We start from the raw sequence: 14,643 nt of genomic DNA on the forward strand, positions 1-14,643 counted from the left end.
TAATTATAGCTGGAATGCCGTAACAATAACAACCCTGGATGGTTGAAGCACAAAGTCATCTGTGTGATTTTTCTTATTGCTTTAATTATTTTTTGTTATATTTAATGGGTTTTTTCTCTAATGGAGAGGTGTAATGGACAGATGTATATGTATACTAGGGTTACTAAATGTACTGTATGAATGTAAGGTTCCCATGTCGGTGGTACAGATGAAAAGTTACTTGATGTCCCACGTCAAGCTGTTACATGTAAATAACCGAAAACAGGATGAAACATTGTAATAACATCGAAGAGAAAAGGAATCCTATTCACAAACTTATTTGCTGGTAGTAATTGACATAGTAGTAATTGACAATAGTAATAATGTTTTGGTAGCTCACTGGTAGTTGGTACAGTGTAAGTTGTGCTCTGTGCTGACAGAGAGGAAGAAAGGGTAAGGATTACATTGTCCCTTTCCATTCGCTGATGCTATTGCTCATGGTTAACAGCTGACACAAATAGGGATGTGTGCTCTTTACTAGCCAGTTGAATCAAAGAAGGTGAGAGAGAGAGAGATGATGTCAATTATAAAGGGTATGGCCAGCAAGTAGGTCAAACCTAAAACAATGGACTGAGCTTTCAATGACTGGCAAAGGTTCTAGGAGGTTAGATATTTCTCATTAATCTCCCAGCATTGAGATAAAACACAATGGAATCAGACAGCTGTCTGATAGGCAACAAGTGTGAAAATTCAGTTTCGAATCTTAGTTAGGCAGGGCTAAGTGAGCTCTTACAAAGGGCATATATTTACCTCTCCTTTTAATGCTAGGACACTGTATTCTCCACAATGAAGGTAAGTTTATTAATTTGCTTTTTAGACAGGGTCTTTCGGGAGTTAGTATATGGTGTTTGATTTAGTTTTAAATCTTTACATCTTCATATTATGATAGGTGTAAAGAGAGTGTTTTTGCCTTCATGATATTATTAATGAATAAAGAAGAAAAAGTTATTAATGATAGTCACTCACAGTAGATTTAAATATCCTCACATAATTATGTCTAGTACTGGATCATCATTTGCTAAAAAAATCAGAAGAGTGTTACTAAATACTGGTGGGCTTCCTTGTTGGCATTTGAAGATGTGTTCTCTGATAGTGTTTTGAGAATCTGAAAAGAGAATGTTAAATTTCATGAATACTTATTTGTTTTCTGGTATTGTCCCACAATATATTTCAAACTGTCACTGCCAATCCCAGATTCATGCATTCAGTATATCATATTGACACAAGCATACTTTTCAAATACTGATAACTGAATAGCTCAAAATGGCATGAAATCTGAAGCAGAAGTATTGATCTTTCATTTGATATATAAATATACATGTGTACGCACATGCACACACTACATTCTTTTCTTTTTCAGTTCAGCATCTAACTGATATTTTCTCTCAATTCTTCCCCAGATTAAAATTTTCCTCTGAGTGTCAAGTGTCTCTTGTTTGAGAACTATTGGTCTATTACCTGTTTAATAATTCTTAATATTGTGTTTTATTAATGTATGAATTGTGTTTACAATTTGTGTTACAAAAAGGTTTTGTTGTAAATATACAAAAAAAAAATTTGAAATGAATTGAAATCATGTATTTATTTATGTAATGTATGTATTGAAATACATCCTCTATTTTTAACAGATGACATTCAACCAAGTTATACTGATTTATGTCTGGAATGTTGCAAGACTATTCTACAGTCAGTAAATGAAATACTTATACTCAGTGCACATGTAAAAGGTAAACATTTTGTAATTGTTAAATTTGGTATTAAATTACACCCACCCCCCGCATTGTTATCATTTTTCATGTTGGACAAGTCTCTGTATCTCATGGACATTCACCATTTGACACATAAAAACAGAAAAGTAGCAGGCTAAGTGGTTATGCTTGTTTCTCTGCTTTTCTTATTTGACAAAGTTTTAATGGTTGGACACACATGAACACACCCCTTCTCTTTCCAGATGGGCAAGCTTTGTATTCACCTCTCAAACAAGACACCTGCTCTTGTCCCTCTATCATAGTTTTTGTCCTTCAGTACTATACCCCATTCAGTTGAGGGGGCTTTGTCTTACAGGTACTTGGTGTCATGGAATATGCACCCAGTATACTCTGTGAAGTGGCTGATATCTAGAAGGGCATCCAGCTGTAGAAACCAATCCAAAACAGACATTGGAGCTTGGTGCAGCCCTCTGGCTTGTCTTTTTGTGTTGAATCATCTAACCAATGCCAGCATGGAAAAAGGGATGTTAAATGATGATGATGAAGCATACACACGTATGTGTGTACATGCACATGCACACACATATGCTTCCTAGCTGCTATCACTACAACCATTTTAATGTTAAATTTGCTATGCTTGTTTGGATAGTCAGGTTTTCTCCAGCTCTGCAGATTGCCATCAACATGGTCTTTGCTATTTTTTTCATGAGTCAGCTTTCACCACTTTATCCCCAATTCTTTCTGGTCTCTCTCTTCTACATCTTCCATTCACTTTGTACACTTGATATTTGCTTATATACAGCTGTCATCCTCTATATTCATCACATGCTTGTACCAGTGCAGTCTTCTTTTATGCACACTGCATCAGATTTCTCTGTTATCCAGTTTCTGAAAGAGAAATTGGACAAAAGAGGAATCAAATGCAGATATACATTTAGATAGAAAACACATAATATATTGCATTGCTACTATTTCATTTCTTGTGCTGTTATCCCATCTCCTGTAATCTACACATCATCATCATCATCATCACCATTATTCCTACTGCTTTTATTTATCATCTGACAATTCCTTAATCCCAAGTTACCATTACTGGTTAGTATTACTGTCTAGCATCATTGCTTGCATTTTCTATTACTGCCTCACACACAACAACCATTGTCTTATTGTTGTTACAAGAATAATATCACAAGCTCTGTGGCATTGCTCCCATTACTTCCTTTACCAGCCTCATTGGTTTCCGGTATTTATTATCATTAGCACATTGGACAAAATGATTAGTGGCATTTCTTCCAGCTCTTTACATTCTGAATTCAATAAATACCAGTTGAACACCAAGGTTGATTCAATTAACTTATCTCTTCCTCTAAAATTGCTGGCCTTGTGCCAGAATTTGAAACCATTACCATTAGGTTATTATTAAATCAAATGATGTTTAGAATGCTGTTCTACTCCCAAACACTCTATCACCATATCATTATGAGGTACCCCCTTACCCCCACTTCACTCTTTTCTGAACACTATATCTGCATATGTATTGTTGTATGTTTCTGTCCAAGTATATGTTTTTATTGGGATGCCTGAATGCTATGTTTTGTAGACTTGTCTGCATTTAAACTGAGGTGTATTTTGATACATATATTTACTTGAAGTGTCTGTGAGCATTAAATATATAGAAAAGATCTGAATGAGTATGTTTGTGTGCATATATACACAAGTATGTACTTGGGTGCATATACATAGATTCATGTCTGTCAAAACCATCTGTGTGTGTGCTTGTATGTATGTGTATATATTATGCAAAACACATGTATGTCTGTGTGTTTGCACACAGTGGTAATGTATGAAGTGTTAGTGTACAAGTGAACTACCATGTTTATGGTATTTAGTTGAACATGCATGTCTCCAATGAGTTAGCACTTGAACATGTGTATGATTGACGTATGTAGATATATGTAACTGTGTGTTTTTGTATTTACAAATACGTGTATATGTGTCTCTCACACTAAATGTGCATGTGCTAAACTGCACTTCAAAATCTGTACTGCATGTGTAAACATCTTATCTTTATTATAGAATATCTTAGTAAACAATAGAAAAAGGGGGATCAGCTGAATTAATCTCAATCCTGTGTCGGGATTTTATCAGTAGCTGAGTACCCCACAGTATTAGTCTAAAGTTGTATTCTATAGTTCAGAACTACAATGAGTGGAAAAAACCCCCCAGAATTACTGTATCAATAATTTGTACATATGTATGTATATACCTATGGACAAGTGTGCTATATTATACATAGCTCTCTAGGTGAGTGCCAGTCTGTAAATGCATGGCTGCTGCTGGTATTCTTCGATGTGTATAAGGGGATAATTTTCTTTATTTTTCTCTCTTTATCTATATTATACTTTATCATGTTTCTTTCATACTTGATCACACAACCCACTGGTCTCTCTCATTTACATTCTCTTTCCTACCTGAAGCTTGTCCTCAAACAGATTCATCATCATCATCCTTCCACTAATAATCAGTTCCTTTCCATCTATGTACCTGTGAGAGAGCATGATATACATGTGTTTTTATAAATATAACATACATACGTGTTTGTGTGTAAATGTAATATCAATCTCACAAATATGTGGTATCTATTTTGCAGTTATTTTACTTGAAGAAAATGTTGAAAAAGAATTGATTGAACTGTCATCAGTGTTATTTACATTATCATCATACTATAATAGTTGGTTCTTATGCCAAAACATGGCATCTTTTTCTCATTTATGTAATTCACTTATAACTGCACTCAAAAAGCTAAAATTTGAAATGATGCAATTTTTCAAGGTGAGATATTCCAGTTTTATATTCTAACACCTGTTATTTCTAATTATTTAATAACTAGAGTTGTACTTGCCTAGACCATGTCATTGAAACTGAAGCAGTTACATTATAGAAGAAACATTTTAACCATCTTAAAAAAGAAAAACCTTTATGTGTTTTAGATGGCTAAAATGACTCTTCCATGATTAGTTGCTGTTTTGCAGAAAGGAAGATTTTTAAAAAAAAGCATATCTGTTGTAAATAATACATTTCATTTGAATTTCAAATATATTATAACCTTACTATTTTCATTTATTGAAACAGGATATTCTGATTGCCATTGGCTTGTAGCTTAAACATATAATAAGACCATTAATGTGTCTTTCAAATCACACCTTGGTATCTTTAAAAAAAAATGAAACATACATTGGATAATGTAGTCCTAGATACCCTTAGAAAGGCTGACTTGGAACTAAACAACAGTATGCTCAATTTAACTGTATTATTACAGTGACAGTAACGAGCTTATATTAAGTTAGTTGTATTCGATTGAAGTATTCAATAGAAGTGCTATAAAACATGATTTAAAAGTTAAAGTTATAACTCATAAAAGGCATGTAGATAGTGAAATGGCATTGCAAAAGTACAAAATACTTAATAGTGATCAAGTTATTTAAATTTTAGCTAACACATTTGACAATAATTCATTATTTTATTTTATATTTTTAAGGCTTTTAGCACCCAGTGTAAAAAAAGTATTCAAGAAATTGGTGGAAACATTAATAATTGTATTGAAGATATAATTTTGAAAACTGCTAAATATTCATTGGTTACAAATCAACTTATAAGTTTGCCTTGTGTTGATCTTGACATAGAGGTAAGACTGGTTATATTGCTATATACTGCTAGAAATCTTATAAATTTATATGACTATATATATTTTTTGATATAAAAATATCCATAAGCATGTTTTTATAACTAAATTTAAATTTATATGAAAGTGTATAAATGCACATGATTTTTTAGGAGTTTACATTTCCAACCAAAGAGAGATGCCATGTCTGTTGTATTTTTTACAGTCTCTCCTAGACTTTTGAAGTTGACATGATAGATCTTCAGCTTGAATTTTTGTAGGCTGATGTTAGGAAAATTGTGAACAGGTTTGTCTCGTTGGAGTTACACCTTTCTGTGGGTAACGGTTTCATTAATGTAGATTTTTATGGATGAGGCCCATAGATAGATTAGAGGTTTCCTGTCAATGAAGCTCTCTTCAACCTGGAACCCATAGTTGTCAACTTTACTGATAGATTTTAATGTCTTTTAGTAATATTGATTGATGCCTACAAAACCTAAAGGAAATCTAAGTTCACCTGCATAAAGAACCACTTTGCAGATTTGAGGAATGTAAAGGAGATTGTTTAAGTCACTTGCTTATCTCTCTAATAGATCGGAAGTCAAGCACATTTATTGCCTAGAGTAGTCAGTTTAGAATGGATAGACCCTCAACAAATCAACTGATTCATGATTCCTGATGAAAACTATGGTGTGGGATTGTATCAACTAGGCAATGATCATATATTTGCATGGAATCAAAGCCTATGGTGAAATAAATTAAGTAATCCAAGTCTTTTGCTCTTGCATTCTCTCCAGTTTCTTTTGAGAAAGATATTTGATTCTCTTTTTGTTATATTTAAAAGCATGCTTATTCTTTTTCTATGTTACACCTTTTCATTCTCCAAAAAGATCTTGTTTGCCTATAATACATATTACTCAGTTCTGTTTCCTTCTCTATTATTGGTATTTAATCCAGAAATATTGATTATATGATTTGTCATAAAATATCTTTTATCTATTGACTTGTTTTTTTTTTTTTTTTCAGATCAATAATTCTAATATATTAAAAATATTCTTGGAAAGTTGCAAATTTTTTATAATCAACAATATACAAGAAGCTATTAAAAACATAGACCAAGTGTTACTTCCTCATTTAATTCCTGCAGCAATTAACGTGACAAAGGTCAAGATTTTTTTTTTGTAATATTATTTTGTTTCATAACTGTTAAAATAGATAAAAATAATATTTTGAAATTTTGTGATTTTATATCTTCTTTCAGCTGGACCTTTCCAAAGCCATTCTACATTTGGTTGCAACAATAAAATTATTCTTAAAAGAATCTTGTAAAATTTTGGTAAGCCAAATTTGTTTTACTCCTTCACACTTCTTGAAACACCAACTTGGTAAGTAGTTGAAGTATTAACCTTCAGTTTATCCCCTTTGCTAAGCTAGTAGTTGAAATCCAACTATTTGCTCATGTCATCCTAACTTAATATTTCAAAGAAAAACAAAGCTTCCACTATATTTGAGTTTTGTTTTTCAAATCCAAACAATTATTACAAATAATCCTGAAGGATTTTGGTATTTATATTTTCTGACCACTTCCACTGCTGATGTTGATGTTGATTCAAGAAGTGATTTAGAAATATGAATAAAAAGTACTTACAGGCATTTCCTCCATCACTCTGCCTATCCCAGTACTACCATTATACCCAGTTATTGTTTGCAAGTATGCTACCCCTCTGCATTCCCTACAGTCATCAACTTGTAACTGTTCAAGAGAAACAAAATTATATCAGCCTCACTGGTCTTGAAGGACTTATGATGGTTATAAATATAGTCCCTTCTTCCACACTAAACCAAAAAATGATTGTTTTACTATGATTGGAATTGTTCTGAGGGGTTAGAGAGAGAGAGAGAGGGATTATATTATGATGGCAGAAAGAAAGAAAGATTATGTAAAACAAGTGGAAGTAATATGATGGGGTGGGGAGAAGTTTATCATACAATACAAAAGACAATTGAAATATGCACACACACATCAATATCAGTTCTTAGCTTGGAGTTACTGCCCTTCTAGACAGGCCAAAGAACGGCTTACTCAAAGCATTCCATTTTTGACATGGTTTCTAGGCTGGATTGCTCTTCCTGACACCAACCATTTTATAGAGGCACTAGCAAGGCAAACCAAAGGACCCTCTCAATTTTTGTCCTAGTTACTAAACAGACTGTACTGGTTGCATTTTATACAATGTGCCTACTTGTTTAAGGCAACATGTCCTAGAGTGGGACAGTGATTGGAGGGAGAAAGAAGGATGAGCATTGGTGCTTATTTTCAGTGTAGTGCACATTGATGCTACATTCTTCATGTACACTAACATTACATATATAAGAAAGCATGCTCATTTCACTTTTTTCTAGTCTTTGTGAATCTTCTACATTCAAGGCCCATGGTTTGTTAGCATGCTGTATCGCATTTCATGCTACCATCCCTTCACTCTGAGAAATCCTTTATTATCAGCAGAGATCATGATTCCTTGAACTATTTAGTTCTTTCTCTGCTGTCAGAGACCTCCAGTTCCACTTCTATTTAGATTGCTTAATAGAAACTATCATTTATTTCTAGGGAGCTGTTTGAGCATTTGTCAGAGTCTATTTCATGTGTGTTCTTGATACTCACTACACCAGTGTATCTCCTGCATCTGAAGTCTTATGTGTGAATATATGAAATATAAAATAATTTACTTACCTTACATACTAATGGAACTAGCAATGATCTAAGAAGGAAGCCTATATATGGTTACTCAACTTGCTAGAAATAATAGCCAAATTTCCCTTAGCAGATGCTATTGTCTTTTTTAAAAAAAGGATACATTGGATAAGGTAATCCTTGATAGAAAAAAAGATGGATGATCATGGCTAAAATGTCTGACCACAGGTCTACTCAATAAGGGCTGACCTGGAACTAAAGAACAACAACATAACAAGCAGTGTATCAGGAATGCAAGCAGCAGACAGAGAGAGGGAGATAACAACATTGAGAAGTGCAAAGAGTCATGATAGAGAAAAAATTTACACTAAGTAAAAGAGCAGAAGAAAGTGAATTTAGGTTTCTATAAAGACAAAACAAACAATTGTGATCTTTATGAGTAGTAGTAGTAAATGGCAGGAAGATAAAGGCTGTGCATAGAGAAATGGCAAAACAATTATTCTATTTGTCAACTGATTACCAAAATTTGGAATTATTTGAAAGAATTTGTATCAGAATGTGGAATCACAAATACATTTCTTGTGAGTCAGCTTAAAATTTCTTTTGCAGTTAACTTTAAAGTGGTACACTGTAGATAGGCAGGGTCTGAGAAACTAGATATAGATTATTAGCTTTATGAGCTCTGTTCAAGCCATTTCGTAGCTACATTAAGATTGGCAATGAGTTCAAAGAATTTTCTTCTCCCAGGGCTTTGTCCTCAACTCCCTACTATTCATTAAATGTTATTGAAGCAATAATATTTAAATTCAAGACTAGATGTCATTGAAAATATTTATAGGTATTTGGATCAAAGTTCTCGTAACAGAATTTGTTAAAAAATCTCCAGTAATATTTTGAAACCTTAGAGTTCAACATGGCAAAGACAGAGTGATAGTTAGAAAAGTACACCTAGTATGGTTGAGAAAGTTTCTTTGCTTGATGTATGAGGAAGATAGTTAGAAAATTGATAGTGTGTGAAGAACTGGTACACACAAAGCAAAGAGGAATATTCTGCTACCTAGGACCTAATTAGGTAATTAATATGAATGTATAGAATTTAGAATAAGAAAGGTAGTGATGAGATCTAGTGAACTGTTACTTTTTCTTTTGGCAGCTGTTAGCTTTTTTTTTTTTTGTCTGTTTTGGTATTATGCAAACAGCTACATGGTAATCTAACATGGGTGTTTGATATGGAAAGCTAGTAAAGGCTAAAAAGAAAGAAGTTCAATATGATCCATTACATGTGCAGCATTAATTAAACTTGAGAGTGTCTGGGCATTAAAGGTTAAAGGCATCAGCTAATGTTTGCAGGATTGCCGTACCGTATGGACAATTGATACAAATAGATGTCAGTGTTTGGTAGAGATGTGCTTTCAGTGGAAGGTATCAAGGAAGACATGGGAATTTGTAATGGGATAGTGATCACACTATTGGATATTGATGAGGGATTAAAGGATCAAAACTAGTGGTAATATGTTAAACAACAGATCCATGGAGAAGCAATGTTACCATTATCTTTTGGATTTGTGAAGGAATATCACTGAGAAGAAATCTATTAATTTATATTACATTTTAGAAAATGTTGATGGTTTGATGGTATATCGATGCTCTTCTTTTATCAAAAATGATTTACAAAAATGTATCTTTGGGAATATTGGTATCATTCTTTTTTATTGTAGGAAAAAAAAGTATTTGGTTATGAAATAGTAAAATAAAATATAAACTTGTTGAGAAATGGATGTAAATTTTTTTTATTTGTTGTCCTTTCATGATCATCATCATTATTTTACATTGTTAGCATGGGTTGGATAGGTTGTCACAGTCCAAATCATTTTTTATTGGGAGCTAGTGCTTGTACCTTTAATTATGGCTTAGTTTCTACAACTGGATGACTTTCCTATCATCAACCACATTAGAGTGTACTGGGTCATTTTCTTGTGGCACCAGCACTAGAGAAGTTCTCGGGAGGTCAACTCTCAATCTTTTCCTCTGCAGCATTTCTCAACTGGGGTTCCATTGGAACCCTAGAGGTTCTGTGAGAAAGAGTGAGATAAGCTAATGCTAATTTCATGATCGTAATATTACTATACATGCACAACGTATTGGTTATTGTAATATAAACATCATCCTTTCTAACCTATTATGTTATCAAAAAAAAATATAACCTTTGGGGATATATTTAGTGAACTATGATGAAAAAATATGAGAAAGATATGGTATATAATTTCTTTTGTGCAGAGGTTCCTTGAGATGTAATTTATTTTAAGGGTTATGCAAGGGTAAAAAGGTTGAGAAACACTGCTCTAGAGGGTGCATTAAGAGTGGAAAAGCCTTTCTCTTTGCACTAGCACAGCAGTTGCCATACAAAGAGTACTAGCTACCTTAAGGCTGTATGTATGTTACCGAGAAGGGGAATAGGAAAGAGCATGATAATAGAGACAGTGACTAAGCTAAATTTCGAAATTAATATAAAATATTTTAGAATGTTTAGGAAATTTCTCATTTAAAAAACATTTTTACATTCAGACAAACAAGTTTGACAGTAGCTGGAAAACAAAAGCATTCTTCACATCACATATGTACAAAAATTATCAAAGTTACCATTTCAACACGAAAAAACTTGTTGCAAGTGGATCATCTCTAATACTTGTTCTTAAGACAACTTCCAGTAAAGGTTTGTATTATGATACTTTTCTTTTAATGAAAAAAAAAAATGGATTTTTTCAATGTGTTTGATAATTGCACAATTTCCCATTAGTAATTGATTTTCCAAAATCAACAGAAGAATAAAATTAATGTAAGAAAAATGCAGAAAAGCCAGTATCAAGATTCTAATCCTTTGCTCCATAATCTATTTCTTTGTTTTGGTAAGTATTTTTTTGGTACTATATTCATACTTAATTTGTTTGCAATGATGCTTTTTGTAACTTCATTTAGGACATGTTTACAGTCATATCAATATTATGTGTTGCCAAATTAAAAACCTATTGGCTTTTCCAACAGAATTTTAAATTTCCAAATATAAAGAAGCCAAAAGTTGATAAAGTGATTGTGAATATTCTGAATTAATTGTTTTTATATGCTTTTGTTAATTTTGCAGATAAACTCAAAAAAGCTGACAATGTAATCATGACGGTTGATGAAATTTCTTCCACCATAGAAAAACTTTTTCTTTTGTTAAAAGAACCGAAAAGTGGTAAACCAACTACCAGTGGCAGTAAAAGTAATTCTGATGACTCGGATACAGTTGATGTTACAGAAGAAAATAGTTTAAAACAATTGGAGGGTATTAAGCAAGAAACATTAGTGATAGCTAACAAATTAAAATCAATTGCTGAAAAGCCCTCATTTGTATCTAAACGTTACTAGTATGATATCAATATTTATGCTGCCAAGGTCGACTTTGCCTTTCAGGATTGATAAAATAAATACCAGTTAAGCACTGGGGTTGATGATATTGACTTACCCCTTCTCTTCAAATTGTTGGTTGTGTGCCAAAACTTAAAGCCATTATATTAATAATATTTATCTGTGATATGTGAATTGTATTAATTTAATATTACTAAAGCTTGTAAATGAAAAAATAAAATGAAAACTAATTCAAAATCTAGTGTAAATACCAATATTTTAATTTTTACAAAAATATATGTAATTAAAATTTCCAAATAAAATGGGTAAAAACAAATTTAGGGTTTTATTGAGTCTCTATATCAATGCAATACTTAATATTTATGTGCATTTTCAGTGACATCACTTCTATGTAATGAATTCTTTCTTCTAAACTTTACCATAAAACTGGATATCTTTTTTGGTTAAGTGCAAAGAAGAGCCTGTTTAAATGAAGCTATAGTGGTAACCAAGAAGTAAAATTAAACTGCTGAATAATACATAGATTACTTCTATATATGTCATGGTAAGACAAGGAATTAGGTCAGCTGGTATAGATCATGGAATTCTTAAGAGAAATTACAGTGGATTCCTGGTTAGAGAACACCCCTCATGTGGTTACATGAATATGATGAAGAGCTATTGGGAGTGTAGCAGCTATGTTAGCAAACATTTGTTCAGAAAAAATATCCTGCTCTACCTAGCAAAATTGACTGTCAAAAATGCACATGCTAGTAACTGAATCAACAGCTTAGAGGATTCTATTTAAGAAAATTGTTAATAACATATCAAAGTAATAGAACTACTGCCATTACATGAACATGGTAATCAACAATTAGAAATAAGTGAAGGATACAAATAGCTGAACACACAGCTTACAGTAAGATTCAAGATTTTCACAATTTATATCAATAGATCACTAAATGAACATTTTTTTAGTCAGGAGAGAAAGCAATGCCTATGACCCTTTACAGGATCTCTGACACTAGTAAGAGTGAGGGAAGAAGAAATCCTCAAACTGGAGACCTGGCTCATGAGCTTGCAACACAGTGGAGTTCACTAAAGGAGTGAACAGATAGTGTGCCAGATAGTGATTTTAAACCGGGAAAATAATTCAGTCTACCACTAAAGTAGGCCATGGCAGCATTTGAACTTAGAAGGCAATGAGCCAGAACAAATACAGTAAGGCATCTGGTTTGACATTCCTACAATTCTGCCCTGGATTGGTATTGCTTCTATTGATCCAAAAGGATAAAAGGTAACGTTGACATCAGCAAAATTTAATCTCGGAGCACAAATAGAACAAATACTTCAAGGTATTCTACCTGATATCTTAAGATGACTCTGACAATTCATTGATCCAATGTTTGTGAGATGAGTCACTTGAAAATCTACTGGTTTGATGTTGTCAATGAGTTTCCTAGTTGCTAAAGAATACCAAGCACAAAATAATGGCCCAGTTTTTAGACATTGAATGCCTTATTATGTTGCAATTATTTGTCAAATAGGATTGGCATAAATCAATCAAAATGATAATATGCATAACTAAATTACTTGTCTCCCCCAAAATACCAACAAAATGAGAGAAAAACATTGAATAATATAATTAGGTTACAAAATGAATTCACAAGTCCCCAAACATGATTTTATGATAGACTCCCCAAGAGCCATTGGCGCTGCCAATGAGAGACATACAAATAAACTAATTACTTATAAACTATGAATAATCAAAACCTAAGATATTACAAGAACATAAGACTAGTAACTATAATTTTGTGTTAAATTCAAACTGTACATTGCAACAACCCTCAAGGTTGTAATAGCTTCTCCTTAGCATCATCTGGAATCATCCTGGGAGAAATATGGAATGTAAAAAAGGCAGTAGAACTGATGGAGCATGGTTATATGGGCTATGGAATGAGTACTGTGCAAACATCTTTCCTAAAATGTGTGACAACACTAATGAATAGAAAGTTACTGGAGAGAGACTTGATTGTCAGATATTAATACTGGAAGCTCACATTCAAGACACATATATACGTGGTCTGATCAATAAGTATCCCGACTGTTGCCATAGAAACGAAGCTAAAGCATGCAACGTGAAGTCACTTGGTACAGATTGACCTTGAACTCTGCTGTGCATGTGCAGCAAGTTTTAGCGTTCTAGCTCACTTCCGCTGTTTAAAGCAGTGCTTGGAAGGGAGGTGTGTAGTGTGTGATCATCGTATTGACTATGACAGAGAAAGTTGAGCTGAGAATCTGCATCAAATTTTGCCAAAAGCTTGGCAATACCTGCTCAGAGGTCTATGCAAAGTTTTCATCATTCTTGACACAATCAAGATCTTGTGCAACTAAACTCGAGTGTCTTTTTGGTCAGCTGAAAGCAGTATTGATATAAACTTGGCAGATACGTGACTCGTACCCAAATCTACAGTGAAAATGGACTGAACTGAACCATAACCAATCTGCACATCCTCTGATAACTCATGGACGGTGATTCAATGATTTCCCTTCACAGCTGGACACACATCTGCAATGTTTTTTTCAGTTCTGCTGGTTGTAGGTCACCCAGAACATTCGTCAACATCAACATTTTTTTGGCCATCTTGGAAACATCTGAACCATTCATACACCTCTGTGCAGCTCATACATTCCTCTCCATACACTGTCTGCAACTTTGCGTAGGCCTCTGAGCAGGTATCACCATGACAACTTTCTGTCATGGTCAATGCAACGATCACATGCTACACACCTTCCTTCCAAGCACTGCTGTAAACAATGCAAGTAAGCTAGAATGTTAAGCAGAGTTCAAGGTCAATCTGTGTCAAGCAGCTTCACACTGCATGCTTTAGCTTCATTATTATGGCAACAGTCTGGATACCTATTGCTCAGATCTCATATGTGTTTATTATTACTATCATCATCATCAACGTTTAACGTCCGCTTTCCATGCTAGCATGGGTTGGACGATTTGACTGAGGACTGGTGAAACCGGATGGCAACACCAGGCTCCAATCTGATTTGGCAGAGTTTCTACAGCTGGATACCCTTCCTAATGCCAACCACTCCGAGAGTGTAGTGGGTGCTTTTACATGCCACCAGCACGAGGGCCAGTG

The 14,643-nt window shown here is 33.6% G+C and overlaps 1 protein-coding gene and 1 long non-coding RNA gene across 2 annotated transcripts in view; one reads left to right on the forward strand and one right to left on the reverse strand.

The window, feature by feature from the left end:
• Positions 1–11,757, forward strand: part of LOC106878933 (kinesin-like protein KIF14) — a 52,095-nt gene extending 40,338 nt beyond the window's left edge. The window contains exons 23-29 of the mRNA XM_014928298.2: positions 1,668–1,766; positions 4,399–4,580; positions 5,287–5,433; positions 6,436–6,573; positions 6,671–6,745; positions 10,667–10,814; positions 11,241–11,757. Coding sequence (XP_014783784.1) covers positions 1,668–1,766; positions 4,399–4,580; positions 5,287–5,433; positions 6,436–6,573; positions 6,671–6,745; positions 10,667–10,814; positions 11,241–11,509 — 1,058 coding nt within the window. The 3' untranslated portion in view covers positions 11,510–11,757. The remainder of the gene's footprint in view (positions 1–1,667; positions 1,767–4,398; positions 4,581–5,286; positions 5,434–6,435; positions 6,574–6,670; positions 6,746–10,666; positions 10,815–11,240) is intronic.
• LOC128247308 (uncharacterized) overlaps positions 1–14,643 on the reverse strand; it is a 73,428-nt gene that overhangs the window by 8,491 nt on the left and 50,294 nt on the right. The window contains exon 2 of the long non-coding RNA XR_008263683.1: positions 1,006–1,144. This is a non-coding gene — a long non-coding RNA (uncharacterized LOC128247308). The remainder of the gene's footprint in view (positions 1–1,005; positions 1,145–14,643) is intronic.

The sequence above is a fragment of the Octopus bimaculoides genome, chromosome 1 (genome assembly GCF_001194135.2).
Source record: "Octopus bimaculoides isolate UCB-OBI-ISO-001 chromosome 1, ASM119413v2, whole genome shotgun sequence".
Lineage (NCBI taxonomy): Eukaryota > Metazoa > Mollusca > Cephalopoda > Octopoda > Octopodidae > Octopus > Octopus bimaculoides.